At 39.3% G+C, this 27,532-nt stretch overlaps 1 protein-coding gene across 8 annotated transcripts in view; it reads right to left on the bottom strand.

Moving 5' to 3' along the window:
• Nucleotides 1-19,626, bottom strand: part of tnrc6b (trinucleotide repeat containing 6B) — an 85,336-nt gene extending 65,710 nt beyond the window's left edge. For 4 of the 8 annotated variants that reach the window (XM_031901080.1, XM_031901082.1, XM_031901081.1 and 1 more), the window contains exon 1: nucleotides 1,470-1,730. In XM_031901080.1, coding sequence (XP_031756940.1) covers nucleotides 1,470-1,678 — 209 coding nt within the window. In that variant the 5' untranslated portion in view covers nucleotides 1,679-1,730. Of the gene's footprint in view, nucleotides 1-1,469; nucleotides 1,731-12,053; nucleotides 12,149-17,725; nucleotides 17,879-19,448 lie in introns of those variants that run through there. The other 4 variants (XM_002934209.5, XM_012961478.3, XM_012961477.3 and 1 more) reach the window with 4 other exon arrangements.
• Nucleotides 19,627-27,532: the final 7,906 nt, after the last annotated feature.

The following is a 27,532-nucleotide window of genomic DNA, read 5'->3' as shown; positions in this document are numbered from 1 at the left end:
AGGAAGGCTATGAGAACAGAGGTGGTTGCAACTTTTACAGGCACAAAACACAAGGCTACCCTTGGAGCCTATTCTGTCAGGGTGACAGTGCGATGAGGCTGCCAGTACATTGTTATGCTGATACAATGTGTTTGGTGATTGTAAAGGATAGGGACATTCTTACTCATCAAAACCTTTCTCCACGACTAGACTGTCCTGCAATTAGTAACAGATGGGCTACCAAATGTCCAAGGCTAACAGCCACATCCGTGGCACGCAAAATGAAAATTAGAGTAACAAGCAGCGCACAGAAAATACACCAGGCTGCAGAGCGAGCCACACAGCCGCACCGGCAAAACCTTGCTGAAAATCACAAAGGCAAAATCCAAATACATCTCCTTATACATTATAAGAATTACTTATTTCTAGAAATCCAGAGAGAATAAGAAAGGAAAGTATATATAATATAAGGGAAGGAGTTTATAAATACATGCTTAGAAAGCATATGGGTCTTAACTGCAAACATCTCTCTCTCACCACTATATATTTTTTTATATTACCACTAATATAAAACCCCAAAACCTCAGGGTAAAAGCACATACTGCAGATGGCTGCAGTTTGCACATATACAGTAGCTTATACGCATTCAGCCTTGGAAAAAAAAACATGCCCCCAGCCCCCACTACTCGCCCTCCCTTCTCCTCCTCCCCCACCCCCCTCCCTTCCTTCCTTCTCTCTCTCTCTCTCTCTCCCCTCCTGTTAGGCCTTAGTGGCTTTAAAAATGCAAATCCAAAAATCGCCAGTGCGGATTTTAGACTAAAATAAATAAATCTGACCAGAATTAAAAAAAAAAACCAAAAACAAAACAACAAAAAAACTTGCATGTGTAACCCAGGAGGCACAAAAAAAAAATTACAATAAACAGAACGAGGTCAGAGGATGTAGTGAATGTGTATATATGTATATTTTATAGAAAACCAATTTATCTCTATATCACCACACTGCATATTTTGGTAGATCATAGCATGGAAAAAAGCCTTGAGTAAATACTAGGTTTGTTTGAAGTGTAAATTAAGAATCACAGACTAATCAACGAAAAAAATGTATATATTAAAAAAAAAATTATATATATATATAATATTTTTTTAATGAAGCAATTGAGGCCAAGAGTAATTCCCTGTAGTAAAACATACTGCCCATTCACATTAGCTAAGAGTGTAGCAGCATATATATATATATATATATATATATATATATATATATATATATATATATATAGGGAATCTTTTGCCGTGACAAATGGGTATGTACACAGCACAGCAGAAAGGAAAGCAAACAGAAATGAGACATACAGAGAAATGCAGGGAGAGCAGACAGGAGAGCAGATATACACAGAGCGTGTGTGTGCATGAAATCGCACACGGTACAGACTGCAAAGGACAAAACGGCTGGGGATGCAAGGGAGATAGATATTATAAAACAGTACTGACCTTATAAAGTGCAACTGTGCTATAATCCAGCGGTTTGAGGCATACAAGGTAAATCCAGTACAAAAAAAATGAACGCAAGTACACAAAATAAAAATAGGCAAAAATGCAATACACAATAATAAATTCCAAACACACTTGTTTATATATTTCTGTTTTCTCCTCTTTAAAGGGAAATGTGCATAAACGAGAGACTGGCAGCCATTTTGCATTGAACGTTCTCTCTGCTCTCTCCTCCCTCTCGCTCTCTCTCTCCCTCTCTGAAGGAAGCTGCTTTTTTTGTGACCTTCAAATAGAGGCAGATCATGTGACCAGCCAGATCTGTCAATCAGAAGCGCCAGGAGGGAGTGAGGGGAGGGGCCCAGGCAGTTAAAGAGCTAGTCCCAGAGCTGTCAATGCTGGGGGAGAGCTGCGCCTGTCCTACTAAGCCTGGGCAGTTTTCTCTCTCATTTTGTTTTTTTTTTTAAAGGTACAGTAGTGCTTTAAGCAATTTTACTTAGTAGCCAATGAAGTAAATTGACATTTCAGTTGAAGTTAAGCCTCACAACATACTACTTATTCCCCCTGCAAAATATTGCCTGTTGCATTAGTGTCGGCAACGCTTTGGGGAACCTACAAAGACTGCAATATACAAGATATGATTCTGGGACAATTCCATTTCCAGTCACAGCAACACAGCCAATCTTGCTCTCTTGCTGAAACTTTACAATATACATCTGAGAGAACTATAACACACCCTCTTACATAATAGCAACCTGTTCTCAAGTGTCCTGCTCATATATTATTATACCTATAATGACTTAGTCAGAACAAGCGCCAAACATTGCTCTAATTATTACACATAAAACCTGGATTTCCAGAAAGAAAATTAGCACAACAGCTTTAGAAGCCCAGAGATATAGAATGTGGTCAGAGACATACCTCAAAACCAGAACTTACACAGCATGTGTCAACATGAGAGCTAGACTGAGGATACTGGGAGTTGTAGTTCACAAAAATAAATACAAGCTGACAGGCCAGATGTTTGTGACCTTACTTTAAAATCAGGCGAACAGATAAAGCAAACAATAAATGCACATATATATGTATGTATGAATATATTTTAAAAGTTTATGTGGACATTTAAAGGGCAACTCCAGCTTCTGAACCAAAGTTTGTTAAAGAGCCCCAACAAAAACTGTGGGATTTGGAGGATACAGGCAGCCTGAGGAGAGTCGACTACTGTTACATTCTCAAAGTAGCCAGGCAGATCAGCAGGAGAATGGGGGCTAGGCTGAGGGAACCTTTTCAAACAATATTATTGGATTAAAAATCCTGAAAATGTTGCATTTTTTTAATTAATTTATAATGCAAAGTTATTTGAAGTTATGTTTACTTTTCAAAAAGCTTAAGTTGTGCTTGGGTGGAACACCCTTTTAATTGTAATACACGCATTACAGATATAGCACTGGTTATCAAACTTCAGGGGCTATGATAAAGTAGTGTTGTCATATTTCTGAGATACCTATCTTTTGATTGAGAGTGATCTGGAATTATTGCCATAAAGCAAGACTGGACCACTGCTTTTCAACAGACAGGAGATACATAAGCCATCTCTATGCAGAAGCATTTAGCACCCCAAGTGACCGGGTCACTGATGCAGTTTCAACAAATATAAGCCTGCTCATTTTTTATTTTTTTTTTATAGTCAGCTGCAATTAAAGCAAAAAAGTTCCTGCCATGGGTTACTGTCCAGCTGCAAATCTACCCAGTGTAAATAAAGGATCCTTTGTATACATATTTATTTATACATGCATGTAGAACCTTATTTATAAAGCCCTACAATGATATGCAGTCCTGTACAAGTTTGTGTGTAGTTACACATACTATTTTGAACAATCGTAAATGGAAGATCAATAGCAAATGACCCTCCAATAGAACATCGATCATTGAGAAACCTGCAGCATGACGTGTCTTTTTGCAGTCTTCTTATTTAGATCAAAAAAACAGACTGGAACAATTTGGCATGCATGTGTGGTAAAATCTCAAGCGATTCTATTTTCTGGCTCATTACTTTAAATAGCACAAAATTAGCTAGTGCTTAGCTTCATGTGGGCTAGTAACCTCAGGAATCAATAAAATAGACCCGTGCCATAACATGAACAAATCTGGGCAGTGTTTTAGGTTTTACTTGTCCTTTTAAACAGAGATCCCCAAGTGACAGATGAAAATGTCACTGCGCATCAGGAATCTCTGCCCAATACATCCAAAAGAATTCAGTAACCATGTAACTAGGGCATCTATGTCAGCTACAAAAGCTCTCAGCTAAACCATACTTATCTGCCTTCTCCCCCAGTTAATATGGAGGTATATGACTGCAGACTGCATCATACTGAGTGTGGCCTTTGCCTGAGACACAGCTAGGCTTCCAGGGAGTGGCACCACAGGAAAGCCATTCACTGTGCAATGCAGGAATCTCTAATTACTATTGGTATTGTACAATCTGCCCCATTGACCGAAGCAACCTGTGAGATTGTTTTCATTTTCAAATTTTTAGTTGCATATTGGTTGCCATTATAATTTAGCACCTGTTCCCCAATACTTCATCAACAACTCTCAGATATTTGACTTCATTCATGCTAAGTTAGGTTGGGGGGGAATGGTTCAAAGGCAATTTGCATCCACTTAGCACACTGCACTGCGATTGTATGTGAGGCTTATAATCCCATAACCATCAACCTTTCAGTACACAGAACAACAAATAAATAATATGATGGCACAATCTTGGAAATATGGTTGTACTATTCAAGCAAGAAAATGAATTGAATTTTATTGGGAGCTACTGGCAGTTGCACTGGCACAATTTATCAACTATGTAAGTAACTTAGCCCCTATAGCCCCTAAGTGAACTCTCAATACAACAGAAGGCAAAAATTGCATTCTGTCAAAAAGTATGAAACTACATTGAAGTTAAGATACTTTATATTATTTGTGTAAATGAAAATAAAAATAAATATTTAAAAGTGTTAAAAGGATATTTGTTTCCTGCAATTGAAACACACACAAAAAAGCCACACAAAGTTAAAATCAGACTCTTTAGATGAAATGAGGAAAAACTGAAAAGGGCATGTAATTATAATATAGGCATGCTTTATATTATGTTTACTTGGCATATGAATTAAATTCATTTTAAGACTGAAGAAGCCCTGTTCAATATTTCTTTTTCTCTCTTATTCTTTACCACAATATTGCATGGTAATAATAAATAATAGCGTGCTGCATGTGGCAGTGTTTGAAGCAATAATGCAAATTTACTGCATTGTATTGCCATGTATATCCATAGTTCGGACCTCTGAAATCTCAAGTCAGACTTCCTCTTGAATGACTCCATTATTTGATTTGGGCTGTCGACCGGTAATCTGTTTAGAATGCGTGGATGGGATGAGGACAGCAGATGTTCTAAATAGCAACATGGATGGTCTGTGCATGGCGAACTTGACATGGTAATGTACCAATGAGGCAAGGCTGCGCATTGCCCACAGGCCAACCACCCAAACGTATGCAGCAGGTAAAGAAAAGCTGCATAGTCAAACCTACTGAAAGTGAGGATGAATTTGTTTCAGTTTTAAATTGCATTATACCACAAAGGGATTGGTCCAATTTGCCTACTGAGCCTGCAGATCAAGCAGCAAACCTGGAACAGAACTGCAATAAAGTCAGCAACTGCACCGCAGTCTGTGTATGGAATACAAATTGGATTTGTTAATAACTAGATTATTGTAAGCCTTTAGGAAAATACACTGTTAAAATAAGGGCATAGCAATTTATATTAAACTAGTATTCCTGGAGCTGGCCCCCTAGAGTGCCTAAAGACGTGGAGGGGTCAATTAGGGTGAAATTTGAGGATGAATGCTTATTTACTGACTGGGGTATATTGACTGCCAGTGGTACAGCTGGAACTACAGCTTGTTTTGTTATCTGGACCTTTATTAGTTAAAGGGGTGCCAAAAGACCTATGTTTTAACATTTCGCAAAGATGTTGCATGCACTACAGCAGGAATATCCTGGGATATTTTAGTGTATTTACAAAGATGCTAAAAATATTGAAAGCATATTTTTCTTGAGCTTTAAAGAAGATCTCTTTTTATATCTGAACATTATTCACAAAGAAACATCAGGAAATATATAGTTGCAAAAAGGGGGTTCCATACAGCTTTAGCAAGAAACAGCACTGTCAATAAGACGGCCAATATAAGCTGCACACTTGGCCCCTCCAGAATCTATGGGTTGTTCTCGATGGCCTTCACAAAAAACTCGCCACATACCTATCAGGCAAGTTATAAAATCTGTCAGGACAATGAACCACATCAGTCTGTTGATTTGATCCTCATTATATCTGTTCTTTGGCCTGGGGGCCAAACAATCACATCAGCCCCAATTTGATCCAGCACAAGAAGTTAGGAAAAAAAAAAAGCAAAATAACCCAACCTAAGCTATACCATATAAAATACCATATTTTAGCCTAAAATCCCAACCAAAACCATAATCAAAGAATATGATATATAAAAATATATACTGTAGCATCTAATCCCCTACAGTTACATTCAAACAGCACAATTTGTCAGTTGCTACACCTAATAATGAATGGCATTTATCTGTAAGAACGGCACATGGGAGAGATTATCCTAATCAGGTTCTAATCCCTCCTGCCTGACATGCTCACTGGCAATTCCTAGTTATGGGATCTGCAGCATTTCTCTGCTTTTTGCAAGAAAGCCCCAGAACACGTCATATACCTTATATAATTTCCTTAAGTCACTTAGACTTATTTTGCCTAGCAGGCAGTCACATTTCTACTCGCATACCAGCGGTCCTAATGCAATAAATGATATACCGGTATTCACACAATTTTTCTCTGCTTTTATCATTTAAATGGCAGCATTTTACTTGATTCCACTCGAAGATCTAGTACAGATGCACAGAACAATATTTCCCCATTAAAAGCAAGAGGACTTAACATGACAGCATGCATGGAGCTTATACCACACGTGCTCCTTTGGGAAGCACAAGCAGGTAACACATGATGCAGCTTAAATGTTGCTAGAGAAGCACTTTTGTTTTCGCTTTAACCTTACAAAATGAATTCCCACATGAAAACCAATGCAAGCCTAGGTTTCTCTTTGTATTAAATTATGATTTATTTGGCTGTAAATGCCCCGTAGCAAGAAGTAGACACTTGTCCTTTTAGACAAGCAGTTTGTTTACATGTTGCTCCATCCCAAGAGGTATATACTAACAGGGCATCTAGAAATGCATCATGTCAGCCAGGCAAACTAGATGAAGGAGCTGATTGCCCAAAGTATCCTGACAATTATAATATGAATACAAATTCTTATAGCCATGCCCTTAAAGCCTTAAAGGAGAAAGAAAGGTAAAAACTGAGTAAGCTTTATCAGAAAGGTCTATGTAAATACAGCCATAAGCACTCACAGAAACGCTGCACTGACTTTTCTGTGAAAAGATTTCTTGTGTCTGTAATTCATGTGCCAGAGACACGCAGCTTTCTGCTGTCTCCTCTCTCCTGCTCCCCCCCCAAGAATGCTAAGAACTCACTCCCCCCCTTAGGAATCTGGATCTGAGCCAATCAGCAGGAAGCTGACTCATAGTCTAACTGAGCATGTTCACTTGGTCTGGGTGTCTTTGCAGGAGTGAGGCATTATGGGAACTTTTTTACACAGCTCAGCGTTTTTTCTTCCTGTTTGGCTTCTGATCATCTCAACAGGTGAAATACGGGGAGACTTAAGGGCACTATTGAGAAAACTGAAGGTATGCCTGCAGCATGAGATTAACTCTTTATTAGCCTTTCCTTCTCCTTTAAGGGCTGTGGCACAGGGGAAGATTAGTCGCCACGACAAGTCTCCCTTGTCGCGGGCGACTAATCTCCAGAAAATGTAAATCATCAGTGGGATGGCATAGGCAGCCAGCGATTTGCCGAAATCGACGAAGTTGCCTCGAGAGGCAATTTCGGCGATCGTGGCGCCGCATATGCCATCCCAACGGCGATTTACATTTTAGCCAGTGGGATGGCATTTCGGGGAGATTAGTCGCCCTGTCACGGCCCTAAATTGTGGAGTATAAAGGTGCAGTTTATTGCGATTGCACACAATTCTGTATATCTTTATACACCCACACACTCAAAAACATGTAGGCAGGTTAACTGGCTCCTGAGGCCACTTGGGCAGGGACTGATGTAAAATCTCTTGAAAGTGTAAAAGAATGTGTTGGTGATAAGTAACAGCAAATAATTAAATAACATATGGGGGTTAGCCACCAGACTGTCACTCTTAACCTGTACTGTAGTATGAGGGTGTAGCTTAATGTATGCACAGAAACATTCCTTCTCTATATATTCATAAATGAGTGTGGGGCCACCATATCGCTCCTCTTCGGCAGCACTGTCCGAGGTTTGGAACTTGCATAATATGGGTTGAGAGCATTAGATAGAACAGTCTAAGGGAATATATGTCACCATATGAACCAATCGTTCCATGTGTTTAAAAGTTTTATGTTCCAACTCAACCTAATTTGCACATATACTTTCCCTCTCCCTGGCTTATACAGAAGCAGTGCCCAATCTAAGCATTTAAAGGAAAAAAAAATGTTAAGTTTAAAGGTGCAATGTGCACATAATCTATACAAAAAAAAAAAAAGAAGAAGAAGAAGAAACCGGTCATGGGAAAACCTGTTTTTTTCAGAAAGCATCAGTTAATAGAGCTTCTCCTGCAGAATCCTGCATTAAAATCAGTTTTTCAAAAGCACAGATTTTTTATCTTATTTTTAAAATTTCACATGGGGCTAGCCATGCTCTTCTTTTTCCAGGGTGCTACAGCCATGTGAACTGTGCTCTTATAAACTTCAGTCACACTTTACTGCTAAGCTGCAAGTTGAAATGATATTATCCCCCCCCTCCCCCCCAGCAGCCGATCAGGAGAACAATGGGAAGGGAGCAACATAGCAGCTCTCAGTAGATATCAGAATAGCACTCAACAAATCCAAGTCCAGCTTGGGACTCTTGTTCTAATGTGTAAGCGCTGGCTCCTTCTGAAAGCTCAGACTGAGACTGAGATGGCGCCTACACACCAATATCACAGATTGAAAAAAAAAAACACATTTGTTGGTTCAAGAATAACATTTTAAAAGGTAGAGTGAATTGTTATGTAAACCGTGTAATTTAGCAATAAAAAGTTCCCCATATAAATCCTGACAGTAACCCTTTTTATATACTGATAAGATTGGGTACAAATAAACTAATTTCTTGCTTGTGTGGTTACAACTTGATTGCACCTTTATTTTTTAAGCCCTATAGCAGAGAAAGGAAATGGGAAAGATCCCTTACTACTGGATAGAGAACATTCTTTCTGTGTGATGAGGGTGTTGGCCAGCTAAAAATGGCCAGCAATGGAAAAATAGGCATGGCTTTAACTGGAAAAAACCCTTAAGTTTGCTCATAAGCCGGTACAGCCAAACCATAAAACTATGTCAGTATAGGCATTCTCATGTACACAAAGCAGCAGATGCTGCAGAATGTTAGTGCATATACAGACTCATTAACAAGGCTTCTACTGCTTGCATTTCCTTACAACAATAAGACAGAAGGTATACCCCCAGTAAGCTGATCTGAGATATTTTCTTCTTTGTGTACCTGCACAGATGGGGCTAGCAATACTTCTTACCATGGCAGACAGATTCTCTATAGAATTTAAAGAAACAATAAAACTTCATTTCTGAAATGCATTTACAGTTTCTGCTGAAGTGGACCCTTGGTTCCTTGTTACATAAATGCATTATTTTGTTGATATATATGAGGAGAGAGGGCCAGCACTCCATATTCCATGAATAGTAATTATATTTTTATTTCACCATCGTGCTACAAATGTCAACATTGGTCCCACTGGGGGGACTAATAATATCAAATAATCCACTTTCAACAAAAGAAGATAACAGTGGAATGTCTTTCATTTGCCAGGAACATCCGAGTATTGGGGTGTTTTCTGAACAAAGTTTTTTAGTGAAGCAGTATTTAGTTGTATGAAATTAAATCAAATGTGGAAAACTGGCTGTGCAAAAATTTGGGGACCCTTGTAATTTTGCTCATTCGAATGCATGTAACTGCTCAATACTGATTACTGGCAAAACCAAATTGGTTGGATTAGCTTGTTAATCCTTGAACTTCCTAGGCAGGTGTGTCCAATCATGAGAAAAGGTATATAAGGTGGCCAATTGCAAGGTGTGCTTCTGTTTGACTCTTCTCTGAAGAGTGACAGCTTGGGATCCTCAAAGCAACTCTGAAAATAAAGATTGTTCAGTATCATTGTTTAGGGGAAGGCTGCAAAAAGCTATCTCACAGGTTTATACTGCCAGTTTCAATTATAAGGAATGTAATCAGGAAATGGAAGGCCACAAGCACAGTTGCTGTAAAACCCAGGTCTGGCAGGCCAAGAAAAATACAGGAGCGGCATATGTGGAGGATCGTGAGCATGGTTACAGACAACCCAAAAGATCACCTCCAAAGACCTTCAAGAACATCTTGCTGCAGATGGTGTATCGGTAAATCATTCTACAATTCATCGCAATTTGCACAAAGACAATCTGTATGGCAGGGTGATGAGAATGAAGCATTTTCTGTACTCACACCACAGAGTTGCTTGAGCAAAAGCTTGTTTAAAAAAGCCACAGTCATTTTAGAAATTATTTAGACAAAAATTGAGTTATTTGCTCATAACAAAAAGCGCTTTGTATGGCGGAAGAAAAACACCTGCTACCTACTGTGAAATTTGGTGGAGATTCCATCATGCCGTGGGGCTGTGTGGTTAGTTCAGGGACTGAGGCTCTTGTTAAAGTCGAAGGTCGGATGAATTCAACCAAATATCAACAAATTCTTCAGGATAATGTTCAAGCATCAGTTACAAAGTTGAAGTTACGCAGGGGTTGGATATTCCAACAAGACAATGACCCTAAACACAGTTGGAAATCTACAAAGGCATTTATGCAGAGGGAGAAGTACAATATTCTGGAATGGCCGTCACAGTCCCTTGACTTGAATATCATCGAAAATCTATGGGATGATTTGAAGCAGGCTGTCCATGGTCAGCAGCTGTGAAATTTAACTGAACTGAAGAGATTTTTTTATGGATGAATAGTCAAAAATACCACCAATCAAAATCCAGACACTCATCAAAGGCTATAGGAGGCGTTTAGAGGCTGTTACATTTGCAAAAGGAGGCTCAACTAAGTATTGAAGTAATATCTCTGTTGGGGTGCCCAAATTTATGCACACGTCTAATTTTGTTATGATGCATATTGCATATTTTCTGTTAAACCAAAAAACTTTATGTCACTGCTGAAATACTACTGTTACCGCAAGGCACGTTATTTATGAAAAGGAAGTTGCTACTTTGAAAGCTCAGCCAATGATAAACATAACTCCAAAGAATTAAGAGGGGTTCCCAAACTTTTTCATATGACTCATCAGCAACAACAGCAAACCTATTGCATATTTTCAGATTTTATGGACAAGGATTTAACAACTTCCATAATTATAAAGGAAATTAGTTCCATATTAGCAGAGTGAAAAGGAATATGCTTTGTGAAGTGTGGACCACAAAATCTAAACATTTAATATAGCTCGTTGATACTGCATAATTATAATTATGTAAACATTTTTCAACAAATGGGCTTCAGTGTAAGGAACTGCCCTACTTTTTCTTACAAACAGCATACCTTTAATTGTTTAAAATTCTGGACCATACAACCAGTCTGATCAACAGTATTCAAGCAATGATTTTCTATGGTGATGTGCATATGAGCACAGGTTGCCAGTGCGCCTGTGTGAATGATCAACATGCACCCATGGTCATGGGAGAATAGAGGGCTTCAGACAGCCAGGCCCAGAAACTACAGGCCAATGCACTAAATGTGCATGTATACATAGATAAGGCTGCCACAATGCTTGACTATAATGCTTGACTCAGCTTGGGTTTAGACTAACTTGCTAATGAGTGTCAAATGGAATGCCTAAGCCCAGGCAACATATATAGACGATACATTTATGAATAAGGTTCTGTGCAGAGAAACAGGCAAATGGGTTTTTATAAGCACCCTACTCTCATTGATACAGGTATGGGATCCGTTATCCTGTTACCCAGAAAGTTGTACAGGAATTACAGGAAGACCGTCTCCCATAGACTCCATTTTAATCAAATAATTAAAAATTTTAAAACATATCTCCCTTTTCTCTGTAATAAAACAGTACCTTGTACTTGATGCTAACTAAGGTATTATTAATCCATATTGGAGGCAAAACAATCCTATTGGGTTTAATTAATGTTTAAATTAGTTTTTATTAAAAGTATGGAGACCCAGATTACGGAAAGACCATTTATTCAGAAAACCTGAGCATTCTGGATAACAGGTCCCACACCTGTACAAGCATGAGACCGTTGTTATTATTTATCAATTTATTGCTCCAGTAATGGCAGTTTCCCTTGACACCACGCATCTCAATAAGAATGCAAGGATTCAAAAAACTAACACTTTCCTTCTACTGACCTGGGAACAGCTTTCTTCAAGTGTTTCTCCCTCATTCGTCTGCATGGAAAAGAAAAAGTGTGCAAAACTGTGCAAAAATCACACGCAGGTACTGCCTGAAAGATAAGAGGACCCAGATCATAACCTTGTTGAATGTGAAAGACCAATGCTTTAGGGTAGTGCCTCACAGAGCTAATGTACTAAGGAGTATATTTATCATGCTGTGTAAAAAATGGAGTAAAACATTACCGTTGATGTTGCCCATAGCAGCCAATCAGATGCTTTGCTTTGGTTTTCTAACTGTTGAAATCTAATTTTTGATTGGTTGCCCTGGGCAACATCACCAGTAATGCTTCACTCCACTTTTTACACTGCATGATAAATATACCCCTAAGTCTGAGAATCAGCCAATTCACAGGCTTCCGTTCCTTCATGTGGCTGCACTCACATTCACTTTGCCGGCCTGGGTGCAGACACATGGAGAATATTTTGGTGCGAAAACACAAACTCAAGGGTTGTCGCACTGAAATCAGCTTTGTGTGTCTGTACCCAGGGGACGCAGTTCATGTAAGTGCAGACACATACAAACAAACGGAGGCCTGCGGATCATCCGATTCTCAGCTTGTGTATAATGAGAACTGTGTGGCACTAACCTTAAACCAAAGGAACAAAGTAAATTATACAGATACAACAGTATAATATGCCATTGGCCTTGACTGATAATACTGGCAATAATTTACTGGGTCATCCCCATCACGCAATTCAGGTATAGAACACAGTACAATCGCACAATTACTCTAGGTGTCTGTCTTGGAATCAATGATAACATGCACAAACAATTATCCAGAAAAACAAATATAATAGAAATTTCTGGGACTGCGGCATGTGAGCAATAATCCCCTAAAAATGCAGGTCTTCAACTTTTAGGTCAAATGGCTGCCTACTGCCATAAGCTCAAACAACATGCAACATGTGCATTATCCCAACATAATACAAAATACAGCCATGGGATTCATTTTCAGGGACGCTTGAGATGGGATTTTACAGATAAGAGGTTTTTCTAATTTGGATCACCATACTTTAAAAGTCTAACAAACAAAAAAAACCTAGCATAAGTGTTTTGCCACCAACATGGATTACTGCCAGCTTAGTTACAAATACAAAGATACTGTTATTATTACAGAGAAAAAGGAAATCATTAAAATAAGGACTGTTTGGTTCAAAGAGAAGAAAACGTATCAATAATACTTTCTAAGCATTAAAGGAGACATATCATATAAAAATTAAGTGTACCAGTGAATTATACTCCTCTAAATATAGAAGGATAGTGCTTAAAAAAAAGTTGTGTTTCGGACTGATTTATTGAGAAATTCCATCAAAACCCCACTAGTCCTGCCCATCCGTTCCACTTCCTGCTGGCTGAATTCTCTGGATGTGCAGGGGAGCCGGCGGCTCTCAGTACACTGCACTGTAGGATAGGAACCAATCAGCAGCTAGGCTGACCTGATAGGGAACTAAAGCCCATCTTTGCTTGTGTGACTGCAGGGCTGTGATTGGCTCTCCTACTGTGCTTCCAGTAGGGACTGTTAGGACACGCCCACCCTTCATTTGAAACATGGACAGAACTGATAGGATCTATAGGGAGCTCCAATAAAGGGGTCATTTTCACAGACTGTATTCAATTTTAGACTAATGTGAAACCAGAAACACATTTTATTCATAATTGCCCACAAAATTAGGGTTTTTCCCATTTATCCAATGTGTCTCCTTTGAAGGGGTGGTTCACCTTTAATTTAAATTTTAGTATGTTATAGAATGGCCAATTCTAAGCAACTTTTTAATTGGTCTTCATTATTTATTTATTTGCTTTCTTCTTTAAAGGAATACGGTCATGGGAAAACATGTTCTTTTCCAAACACATCAGTTAATAAAGCTTCTCCAGCAGAATCCTGCGATGAAATCAAAGATTTTTTTTGTTAACATTTAATTTTGAAATATAACATGGGGCTAGCCATATTCTTCATTTCCCAGAGTGCTACAGCCATGTGACTTGTGCTCTGATAAACTTCAGTCACACTTTACTGCTGTGCCGCAAGTTGGAGTGATATCACCCCCCCCCCCCCCCCTTCCAGCAACCGATCAGCAAAACAATGGGAAGGGCGCAAGATAGCAGGGAGTAGCAGAAACAATAAACAAACCACTCCCTGGTTGCTAAAGTAATTTGGACCCTAGCAACCAAATAGCTGTTATACCTCCAAACTGGAGTTATTATTGAAATAATTAAAAAACTACAAGTAATAAAATATGAAGACCAATTACAAATTGTCTAAAAATATTACTCCCTATATCATTAAAAGTTAACTCAAAGGTAAACAACTCCTTTAAGGGTAATGTGAATGGTGCCTGTTTAACTGTACTGTGCTGCTTTCTGGATTGATCATGATAAATTATCCTTCACCAATGCTACACGTTATCTCAGCCTTGGCTGACATAACTACAGTTCCTGTTATCTTCCCTTTGCCCAGGGCCAGAAGATGCGCAAGTGAGGTGGTTCAAGTAGCTGATGCCTTTTCCAAGTTTCCCTCATTTTTGGCATGTCTGAAATTAAGCGGCACTATATAAAAAAAATTGCACATGTGGACAACAGGGAGAAGCAGTGTCACAGGGCATAATATCTATTCTTGCGAGTAGGGCCCTCTGAACCTATTGTTACCCTCATTCGTTAAATTATTGTAAGATCCCGGTTAGTGAGAATTTAATGTAAAGTGCTGCTTAATATAATGTATAAAGGTATAAAGTAAACGGCAAATTTATTAAGGTGTGTTTTATTTATGCCATTTGAATGGCAGATTTGACAGTTATTTTAAGTAAGTTCCAGCGGAAGAAAAAACAGCAATTTTTGCTGCCTTTTTTTTTTACCACAAAATAAATCTGCTCCTTTATCTGCAAAACAACTATTGCTATCTCTTTTGGACCTCATCGGATGCAAGGATTTAGTTACAGTTCTGAAACATCTGGAGGGATAAAAGTTGCCCATCCCTGGCCTACATTCTTTTCGAAAAAACAGTGTCCCAGCTCAGATTCTGATGTTCCCACAGTCAATAAAATATACATGTGAAGGATGATAGCTTGCACTAGAGTTCACTGAAGAGTATTTGTTCCCTTTACATTTGTTATTCTAGACTGTGACAACTTTCAGTAGTGCATTGTTGATCCCCTAGGTCCTGGTGCAGAATTTCAGCACCACCATGTTTCCAGCTCTACTCTAGGTTGTGTGCTGACCCCCCACAAACTCATCCTTGCTAAAACTTTGTGGGTACACCTGATGCAAGGGGCCTGGAATATTTGTGACCACTGCAACTAATCAAATGATTTATTTAAAAGGACCAAAATAAGGTGAGATGTTATTCTGCAAAAGCTCAGAATAATATTTGTCTTAACATAATTGCCATAAGCTAGCAGACTGCAAGCAACTGTTCTCTGCACAAGCTTTCAGGCTGTTACCAGTTATGGGCAGCTTTCTGCTAAGCACAAAACAACCTTTCAACTCCCAAACTACACAGGCATTAAATCTGAAGTGCAAAATAAAATGGGCTTACTAATAAGGTGCAGGGTAAAGAGCACTGAGGCAACTTTCACATGGGTATGGCTCCTCTATACACTGGCACCCATTTGCCCCCTTTGATGTGTTGCAGCACTTCCATCTGTGAAATTGGCACGTTACCTCTTATGTATGTCTGCTAGAATTACTTTAACATATATATGTCCTACAATTTGAAGAGTTCAGAGCAAAATCATTTTAAGTATGTGGTATAGGTACTTGCCAAAAATACCTAAGTATATTTCCCTCTAAACAAAGCAAGAAAATTAGAGCAATGTTTTTTGTGTGCACACAACATCCATGCCTTACAATCTTGCATTTTTACAATTAGACAGGAGCTGCTGTATTATTTCCTCCAGCTGAGGCCACAAAGCAGATCTTTCATGACTAAGCTATCTAAAAGGTGGGCCAAATTAAGCTGATCGAGGCATTCAGTTTTCTAGTCAATGACTGAATTGCATGGAAAACACATACATAGCAATCTAGAGCAGAACACAAGTTTCCAACATAGGCATCAGTCTATGCCACTGATTTGGCATTTTAATCATACCCATGGGTCATTCAGCTGCCAAACTGCGCAGGAGTCGTCTCAATAAGTCAATATCTACCAGTATATAGGCACCTTTTATCAGCCAAAGTAACCTGCAGATAGCACTTGATCCCAGACTTTACTCCAGGAAGGTACCAATAATATTTTTAATAACTCCCCACCTTCTGCTGGTGTATCCAAAGTACAAAATTTTCCCCTCAAATCCACAATTTTATACTAAATTCACAAAGGTTTGGCCAAACCCCAACTGAACCTGCACACCAATTCACTTATGCAAAATAGCATTATCATGGATTCGCTTTGTTAAGGTGCTCAGTTTTCTTCGTTCTCTGCAAAAAAAGACTTGCACCAAATCCATTATTTGGGTTTGGCTGAACACCGAATACTTTGTGAAAGATTCAGCCGAACTGAATCCTAATTTGCATATGGAAATTAGGCTACGGAAGGGTTATATAGAAGGGGAGCAACACGCATGAAAAAAGTTACTGGGGTAACATATAAGAGTTATGATTAAATTTTGTAGCCCCTATGTGGGCTGGCAGTCTACAGGAGGTTCCGTTTGGCACTGCATCTGGTTTTATGCAACCAAAACTTGCCTTCAAGCAAGGAATTTCAAAATAATCACCTGCTTTGAGGCCACAGGGAGCAACATCCAAGGGGTTGGGGAGCAACATGTTGCTCTCGAGCCACTGGTTGGGGATCCCTGGGCTATACCTTTCCTGCAAAACAACTACTTGTATACACACCAGTTTATTTTTTACAGCACATAAAAAGTACAGAAATAGTGTAAAAGAAAAATATATACTGTTACAAAAATCTAACTATGCATTTTATATATATATATAACACATTCTTCTCTTCAAGGTTTTTCACCTCTAAAATGTAACACCCAAACCTATATATTATATATAACTCACACACATTACCTGTAAAATGCCAACAATATGAAAATTGTTGCGACAAATAAAACACATTTGTGGTACAATATTTAAAAAATAAGTTTAGTGTCTACCCCGTGAGCACTTTCAGTGCCATGGACTGTAGAGTCTAAGAATTTGACATAAATGTCAGACTAATGCCATGCTGAACAGTTTCTCTGGTGACAAAATAACACCAATTCCACCCTATTCCATCCTGCAAGTGAAGCCACTAACAGGAGAGGTATCTGCCTGTCATTGTGTATGTGAGGAGTATTTCAGGCAGAAAATGTGCACACAAGCATTTTCTGGGTGAAATCCACCATGTGTGCTTGATACCTTTCATGTTAGTGACTGTACACACAGGGCAGCATTAGGTGGATATCAGCCAACAGAGAAACTAGCTAGTGTGTCATTTGCCATAGTGCAAGCACTGTATCCTCTAGGTTTCCAGTTGGATCTATGCTACATTTTTTTTATCTATGCTATATTAAAGTTTACATTGCATAGCAAAGCACCAACAGGCAGATATAGGGTTAAAATAAAGAGCCAATTTTCCTTCAGAACAACCACAACAACAAAAAAATCTCCTAAAAAACAGCTTAACACAAAATGCATTGCCTACTTGTGAATAATATGTAGATATCAAAGGATCTTTCAATGTTCTTCCTTGTTGAGTGTCAAACCATGATCCCTTTCACCAGGTCAGATTGTAATTACAGCCAGCAAGGTGGAGAATCCTGGGCACTGTCAATGTACAGAGCAACAGACAAAAGCCCTAGAGAAAAGAGAACAAAGAACTAAGCAATACAAATTGTGCACATGACCTTTCAGAATAGACTGTTACAGCAAAATGTGACTAAAAGTGCTGCAGATGTATAACTACATACAGCTAGAATAAAAGGAAACATGCTGGATATTCTGGAAACAGTCATTTGCCTAACCAGGACATTGTGATTAAGAAGGAATCTCTCAATTTATCCTGCAAGGGACAAAAATATTAATTTGCAATGAGTAGTGGGTTACAGCTAACGCAGCAAACACTTGTCAGTAGCAGCTGTAAATGTAATTGCTAATGAGAGCAGTGTCTGTCTATGCCTTTTTATTCTCTGCACAGGGGGTCTGACTTTTCAAACAATGTAGCAGAAGCCAGCTGATTAAAGGAACAGTAACACCAAAAAATGAAAGTGTATAAAAGTAACTAAAATATAATGTGCTGCTGCCCTGCACTGGTAAAAGTTGTGTGTTTACTTCAGAAAGTCTACTATAATTAATATAAATAAGCTGCTATGTAGCCATTCAAAGGAGAAAAGGCACAGGCACATAGCAGATAACAGATAAAACACTATTGTATTCTACAGAGCTTATCTGTTATCTGCTATGTAACCTGTGCCTTTTCTCCAGCTTGAATGGCTGCCCCCATGGCTACACAGCAGCTTATTATATAAATTATAGTAGTGTTACTGTAGCAAACACACCAGTTTTACCAGTGCAGGACAACAGTGCATTATATTTGTATTACTTTAAAGCTCTTTCATTTTTTTGATGTTATTGTTCCTTTAAAAGTCTTGGTTGAAGGAGAGCTGACTTCTGTGGCAGAAGTTCTAAAAGTCACAACCAGCAACTGCATTTACAAATACACTTTAAAACCACTAACAGTTGCAATTAATGTATATTGGAAAGTTTCTTAGAATTATATTCTTTTCATTTTTTTTGGAGGGGGTTAAACCCCCCTTCAACAGACTTTAAGAGATAACAATGGGGTGAAACATTGTGCTTTTAGAATGCCAATCCCTGCAATCTACCCATAACCTTGTCTTGAGCCAGAACTCTAGCGTTTGTTTTATATAAATAGTGTTGGAATTGTAATAAAGGGAAATGCACTATATTTATTTAGCTTATTATAAAATATATCTAGGTGTGCTGCTAATTGTGCAGAGGCAATATATCCGCATTTTGCTACCGACAGCCATGGGCTGCCATATTGCATGTTTCTGCTGGTAGCCATAAGCATATGCCGCTGTGGCAATGGCCCTGCTGCTATTTTGCTATTATATTGGCAAACACTACGGAAGCTCCTGTCGGGAACACCCGCACGTTTAATGCAAAGCGCATGCTGTTAGCTAAGGGATATAGCAACCCTTTGCCGCTTTCTAATGCGATTTACCTCGCCATTTATGCCAAGCTGCTAGCTACACCAGTCTATCCAACAGGCCCTCTATCCTAGCAGCTCTGCAAGACCACAGAACAACACCTTTTTACGCTTACTGTATCTCGGTATTGCGCTAAAGGCTAGCACTATTAGACTTCCCTGCCTACATTCCTCTCACGGTGCCCTCATTTCCCACCTCACCGGTTACCCGGTTACTCCCACCTCGGCCAGCACCGCGCTCTCCAGCCTGACTGCACCACAACTAGCTCCTCCTTCTGGTAGCAACACCACAACATGACTCTCCGCGATTACGCCCTCGCAATGCGTCAATTGGACAGCAGCTACGAATTGTCTGGCGTAGAGTGGTTACCAATGCTGTCACTCAAGAGGGACCGCCTATAATTCTGGCCTTAGACCTGAGTGGCTGGAAATAGCCTTCTTCCTCTGTGCGCAGTTCTCGTCTGGAAAGTATCGGAAGCTGAAGAGCGGCGTACTAGAGCCTGCGTTTCACGCCTCGTTCCCAAGTGTTACTGAGGGAATGATGTCACTAAAGTGTTTTTTCCTTCAGGAGCTTTCGCCAGGGAATTCATTTGCAGCCATTTTGATGCGGTCCCATGTATTTTATTTTTCAGTTCTGTATTGTGAACTGTAAACCCTAATGTAGACAGGCCAACATTGCTTTAAGCGTGTACATTCTGCATACTGTGCTATGTTTTATTTCTCTGAATAACTGTCAACATGACAGACATTTTTGTATTATGTTGTGGAAGAGGAATCCTGTAGTATAAGGAGCAAAACTGATTACTAACTAGGGTTGCCGACTGGGCTTTTATAAATACTTGATGAAACTTGGCAATGTAGGGAAAAAGGATAAGACTGGTAGGCCTCCCTAATGAGGATCCCTGAGTTTGCTCGTAAAATAATGAAGGTATAAAAACCACCAAGAAATTACTGCTCAAAATTAATGTGTAAAGTGAAAACATAATCTGGACTAAGATTCAAAGTAGGCCTGTGAATTCACATTTGGGATCACATGCTCCTGTGGAAAAATGTATGTTGAAGAAACTTGCCTGAGATAAGATTTAAGAAGATAAATAGTCCATAAAAAGCAATGCAAACCAGTGGCATAACTAGGGGACCACAGAAAAACTGCACCGGGGCCCTTCCCAGTCTGCGCCCTACTAGGAAACGCGGCATACTTCCGCTCTCACATTAAGATTTTTTTGCAGTGTCTCTGGCGGGCCCAGGAGCAGCCGCACCCACTGCTCCTCCAGTAGTTACGCCACTTAAATATATATGAATTCACTAAGTACTGCGATTTCAGATGATTGATCCTTTAGTGCAATGATCCCCAACCAGTGACTCGTGAGCAACATGTTGCTCACCAACCCCTTGGATGTTGCTCCCAGTGCCCCCAAACCAAGTAGTTATTTTTGAATTCCTGCCTTGGGGGCAAGTTTTGGTTGAATAAAAGATTTGCTACCAAATAAAGCCCCCTGTAAGCTGATAGGGTGCATAGAGGCTGCCTAATAGCCAATCTTAGCCCTTATTTGGCACCTCCATGAACTTTTACGATTCTTGTGTTGCTCTCCAAGTCTTTTACATTTGATTGTGGCTCACAAGTGAGAAAGGTTGGGGATCCCTGCTTTAGTGTGTATAAGACAATCTAGATAAAAAAAAAACTGGAAACCCTGTCCACTCTTGGTCTCCACAAAGAGAATCAATTCTGACTTTTTAGGTAATAAGAAAACCTAGATTGTGGGTTTAATTATGACATTTTTATTGCAGGTATTATCAAGCATACAAAATGTTGTTTTTGTCATCCATCAAGTTTATTTCATCATTTGGAACATATTGAGCAGAAAAACAAGAGAAAATAACAAAAGACTGGAGGTTCCATTTAGGAGCGCAGCTTTTTATTTACAAATTCCCCAAATGCTTCTCAATTAAAGTTATACTGACACGTTCCTATGATAATCCATAGGGACGTGTCAGTATTATTAATGAGTTGTAACATGCAAAATGTTTGGGGCCAAAAGTTCCCCCAAACTGCCCCCAGCACTGTGATACTTACCAAGCTTGATACTCTAACATGGCTAAAGGCTCTTCTATAGTTGTTTCAGTAATGCTCATAGGAACGTGTCAGTATCTTGAGGATACCCCCAGTGCATTAGCATTTAGTGTATAACTTGCATTTAAATTATTTCTACCAAAGTGCATAAACTTGTATTTATCAACAGTAAACCTCATTTGCCAGTAAAATGCCCATTTCTCCAATTTAGTCAAATTGCAGTGGCTGCTTTCTGAATGAAACGCACAATTTAGTATCATCAGGAGAAACAATACTTACAATGACAACCTCTAAGCCATTAACAGGTTAAAAATATAAGGCCAAAGACAGACCACTGCAGTACCTTACTAACAACACTACATCTTAACCCTTACTGCTACCACTTACTACACATTAGCAATTTGTCTCTCAGCACCATGCCAGACCTCAAGAATCCTGAAATATTAAAGGGAAAATATTGCTAAAATGAACATTTTATATAAACTTTTCAATTATTTTCAATAAAAATTACTTGTTTCTGAAATAATCAAATTAATCTTCTTTTTTCCCCCTCTCAGCATTTGTCTCTCCTAATTCTTGTTTCATGCAGTAGGTAGGAGTCTTATTTTGAACAGTTAGGTCAAATACATCCTTTGGGGGGGGATACTTTTACCTAGAAGATGTTTTACAGCTTACTCTTTTAAAATCACCAGAAATCATGTCTCTCTACATGCAGGATTTGTACCAAAGTCAGTTATTTTTTAGATTTTGTTTGTGAAGGAATCCGATATTTGAGTGAGCTATCATACATCCGCTAGGAAAGGGAGCCCCTCTAAAAGATATATTGGATGTAACTGTCCCCAATGAATCCACTATCCCAATCTCCTTCTCCTATTACTTTTACTTCATCAAAAAGGATCTTTATATCTATTCAAAACAAAAATAATTCATACAAAATAGAATTGGAAGCAATTTTATTAATAGGGACAGCATATTACAGGTATAGCCAAACTGGTATTTTTTTCTTAAAAAAAAAGGTGACAAGCTAAGACTCCACCCACCCTGAAGTAACTGGTCCCAGTTCCTGCTTGAGCCTAACATTTCCACTTTGCCAGAAGTTTACAAAAACAGCCAGAAGAAATTATGTTTTTTGGCAGTTATTAATATTTTGTGTTGTCAATTATTTGTTTCAGAAATTGGCAATAGTACTCCCTGAACAGTCAGGTGGATGCGCAAGACTCAAAAAGTTTAAGTTTTGTAGTCACCTGCCAGAGCAATAAGGATGCTTTTAATCCAGGACATGGAAATTGTGTGATATTTTGACCACCTAACTTGCAACAGGGCTCCAGAAGGTATTGATGTGCATGCATTACTGTGACACCTGACAGGACTTGATTCTCTTTAAAGGTGAAGGAAAGGTAAAAACTAAGTAAGCTTTATTAGAAAGGTCTATGTAAATACAGCCATAAGCACTCACAGAAAAGCTGCACTGAGTCCTCTATCAAAAGAAACACAAGATTTCTTGTCTCCTTTTTTGTAAACATGTTCTTTGGTATTAGACTTTCTCTTTCAGAAAAATCTTTAATTCCCAGGGCCAGATTCTGCGCAGTTCTTTCCTCCCTCCTGCTCCCACCTCCCATAAGAATTCATAAAACTCACTCCCCCCACCCTTAGGAATGTGCAATCAGAGTTGTAACAGCTAAATTGCAAGCAGGAAGCTATGAAGACCAAACTAAAATGGCAGCTGCAATCTTAAACAAACAGAGAAAGCTTCTAGGGTTCTTTACTCAGGTATGATAAAGCTTTCTGCAGAATTAATATAGCGTTTCAGGTGGCACTAATCAGGACTGAGTATTCTGATACCCTTGCAAATACCAGAGTGCTGCAGTAAATGGCCATAGACCAGTGCTTCTTTTGGGCCTGCATGGTACCTTAAAGTAAAAACAAAAGTTTTTAATAGGGAAAAGGGTAAGACATAATGGCAGGTCTTTTCCAGAAAAAGTTGCAAATGGCAACCTAATCACATTATCCACAATTGGGTATATGAGTAACCCTAAAATTGCCACTAGGTGGCAGTAAGACAAAATGTGCTTGACAGAGGGTGGAGTGCCACTTGAAAAGCTACAAATCTGTTAAGCTGCCCTTAAGCAATGTAGGCTTTTAGAATATTTCATAAGTGCTGTCTTTGTAGAACACTCCTACTGGAAAACTAGAGGGCTCATTTACGTCCTCAAGTGCAATGAGCAAAGCACAATCGCCATGATTTTTTCCCACAATGCAGTACTGCTTACAAGATTTCTTGCATCATTGTGGTCGCAAGGAGGCAATGTGCTTGGTGTAATTGCATTTAATTCGCCAGTGATGCTATCTGGCATCATTAGCAGTGTTTGTTGTGCAAGTGACACCTCCTCCTGATTCTTTAGGCACAAGTGTGCTGCGTTTAGTAATGCTGGGCGGGAAGGTAACCCTGGAGCTACCACCTGGTCATAACGTACAGATAGCTCCATTGTTCCCCAGCATCAATAGGTGCAGTAGCACTTGATTCGAAACTGAACTTGTGAGTTTTTGGACAGTTTCTGCTTGAGTTTGTTTGCAAGATGTCAGAATAGCCTCCCAGAGCTGCTGTTTGGATGTAAACTGCCTCCCATCCTCATAGATCTTTTGCTTGAGGATGCTCCAAAGTTTCTCAATATGATTGAGGTGAGGGGAGGATGGAGGCCACACCATGACTTTCTCTCCTTTTATCCCCATAGCAGCCATTGATGCAGAGGGATTCTTTGCAGCATGAGATGGTGCATTGTCATGCATGAAGATGATTTTATTACGGAAAGCGTAGTTCAGTTAGAAACAAACTCCACATACTTTGAAGAGGTCATCTTTACACCGTCGGGGACCCTAAAGGGGCCGACCAGCTCTCTTCCCATGGTTCCGGCCCAAAACGTGACTCCACCACCTCCTTGCTGACGTAGCAGCCTTGTTGGAAGACGGTGGCCTTCCACCAACCATCCACTACTCCATCCATCTGGACCATCCAGGGTTGCACGGCACTCATCAGTCTTCATGTATTTCTCTGCCCAATGCAGCAGTTTCTGCTTGTGAGCATTGGTTAGTGGTGGCCGAATAGAAGGTTTATGCACAGTTGCAAGACTCTGGAGGACTCTACACCTTGATGCCGTGGGACTCCAGAGGCTCCATCAGCTTCACATATCTGTTTGCTGCTATGTAATGGCATTTTAGCAGCTGTCTCTTGATCCGATACATGGATCTGGCAGAAATCCTTCTGAATGTGCCTTTATCTGCACGAACACGTCTGTGCTCTCAATCAGCCACAAATCTCTTAATAGTGCGATGATCACGCTTAAGTTTTCGTGAAATATCTGTTTTCATACCTCGTCCAAGGCATTGAGACACAATGCCATCCATGATTTTAATTGAAAACCAAAAAATCTAATCTTTGTGACACTTAAATAGAATTTGCATAATAATTTGGAACAGTGCATTGTAAGATTTTTATTCTTAAAAATAATACTGTTATCATTAGGAGGTTTGTCCAATAAACTTTGAATTGTACTCTTAATAGTTGAAAACATGGGAATTATGCTGACTGCTATTTACATCAATTATTTTGGTAAATGAGAAAAATATAATTTGCATAATAATTTGGAACAGGGTGTAAGCCCTTAATTGTCTTCTTTACCCATCACTTGAATCATTTTGCAAGTTTGGGTCTGCGACTGATTAGAAGATCGTGGTTGATTGGAGCAATCATGTTCAAACTATCTACACTATTAATTTGTTCAGAAAACCTTGCACATAATTCATCTGATTAAGCAGTTCTGAAGGTTTGAATCCTTCTATAGCATCACAGAATGCTGGCAGACTAATTGCCCGATGTGGTGCAATTGTAACTTAACATGGATTTCTTGAGTAAGCTTTCCAAATTTTTAGGTAAGGTCCCAGAAGAAACAAATCATTAGGCAGATGTTACTGTACTATGCACTCTGGATGCTGATATTGATCTCTACAAGCTCATATTATGCTGCAAGAGCCCTGGAAGGTTTGTTACTAAAGCAGAGCAGAAATGTTGTACATTATGTTATGGGCTTCTGTACCAGCCCAAAGCAAACACAGCCCTTTAGCAGGGAAGACATGTGCCTTCAAATATACCCCCAATATCTCCCCATCTTCTTTTCTGCTGATTCACTGTGCTGATTTACAAATGCGCTTTAAGCTAGTGCAGTAAGTTCAGTATATAAATGTAGCATTTTTAGATATATTTATTTTTAGGGGTTAGTTCTCCTTTAATGGAAAAGTAAGGCGGATTACAGGTCATTGTCATAAAGATATAGGCTCTATTATCTGAAATGTGTTCCACAGGAAATCATTTTTTCAAAATTAAAATTATTTGTTTAAAATGGACTGCATGGGAGATGGCTTTCCCGTAGTTCAGAGTGAATAAGAGATCCTATACCTGTACTACCCGAGCCTGCTACTTTTGGCCATAATGGCAAAAAAAAGCTTGCCTGCTATACTCTATGCTAGGAAATGATAACCTGTTGAAGGAACAGGATGTGGAATAGTGGGGAGATAGTCTTCCTAACCTCCTGCAGTGCTGAGGCACAGGGAACTACCACTAACAGGAGAATTTACATTTTTAACAAAAATATAGGATCTTTTTAAAGCAGATTGGCAATGTGACCCCCACTCACCCACCCCAAGTGCAGTAGAGTGTGTATTTGGCCCTTTCCCAAATACAATATAGTAAAAAAAAAAAAAAAAAGTACCTCCCCAAGATGTTCTGTAATTCTCAGTTCTTAATGTGTACACTACACTTGTACTAATCCTAGAAATATCTGGCATATTGAAGAACTAGTTGCATGTGCACCTACACATTAGCATTTAGTAGAGCAAATGAGACAGTATTGATAAAACATTCTTTTATTTGGTTTATTATTTTACTCATAATCAATATATCATACATACATCAAATGTACATTGTACCCAAAGAAAGTGAGCTATGACTGTATTACACCATTAAATTGAAAACCCTGTATTTGTGCAGACTCTAGTGCGACAATAATAGAGTTTCTCCCCTTTTAACTAAAAAAAAATTGCTGATTAAAATTGGAGGTCTCCCTATCATTCTTAAAGGAACAGCAACATTAAAAAATCAAAGTGTTTTAAAGTAATTAAAGTATAATTTATTGTTGCCCGACACTGGCAAAAGTTGTGTGTTTGTTTCAGAAAGACTACTATGGTTTATATAAATAAGCTGCTGTGTAGCCATGGGGGCAGCCATTTAGGGCTCTGGCACATGGGGAGATTAGTCGCCCACGACATATCTCCCTGTTCGCGGGCGACTAATTTCCCCGAGTTGCCATCAGTTGCCATCCCACCGGCAAAATTTTAAGTCGCCGTTGGGATGGCACATACGGCGGCGCGATTTCAGTGAAATCGCGCAAGTTGCCTCGGGGGAAAACTTGCGCGATTTACATTTTCGCCAGTGGGATGGCAATCTGGGGAGATTAGTCGCCTGTGACACGGGAGATTTGTCGCGGGCGACTAATCTCCCTGTGTGCCAGAGCCCTTAAGCTATAAAAAAAGATAACAGAAGCTCTGGCGAATACAGAGGTGTTTTACAGAGCTTTTACATTATCAGCTATGTAACCTGTGACATTTAGTATTATTTCAATTTGAATAGCTACCCCCATGGTTACACAGCAACTTTGTTTATATAAACCAGTTATCCCCAACCAGTGTCTCATGTTGTTCACCACCCCACCTTTGATGTTGCTTCCAGTGGTTTTAAAGTAGGTGCCCATTTTTACATTTCTGGCTTGGACGCAAGTTTTGGGAGCACAGAGACACAGTTTTACTCCAAGCAGAACCTTCTGCAGGCCAGCAGTTCACATGGGGGCTACCAATTAGCCAATCACAGCCCTTATTTGGCTTTACCAAAGAACATGTTTGTGTGGTTTATTAATACTTTTTACATCTGAGTGTGGCTCACAAGTAAAAAAGGTTGTGGATCCCTGATATAATCTATAGTAGTGGTTCCTGATCAGTAATATGTACAGGTGTACTTACTGTTGGATGCAAGCTAGCTCTAAATGATTTGCTTAGGGACAAGTCAGCTACAGTATAAGAACCAGTCACAGCCACGTCTGGGCTGGGATTCAAAATAGGCCCTGGAATTTCAAGTAAGCAGAGGCCCAAACAGCCCCCATAGG

This window comes from Xenopus tropicalis, chromosome 4, assembly GCF_000004195.4.
Source record: "Xenopus tropicalis strain Nigerian chromosome 4, UCB_Xtro_10.0, whole genome shotgun sequence".
Taxonomy (NCBI): domain Eukaryota; kingdom Metazoa; phylum Chordata; class Amphibia; order Anura; family Pipidae; genus Xenopus; species Xenopus tropicalis.
Note: the sequence above shows the minus strand (reverse complement) of the source record. Positions and strands in the feature narration are given on the sequence as shown.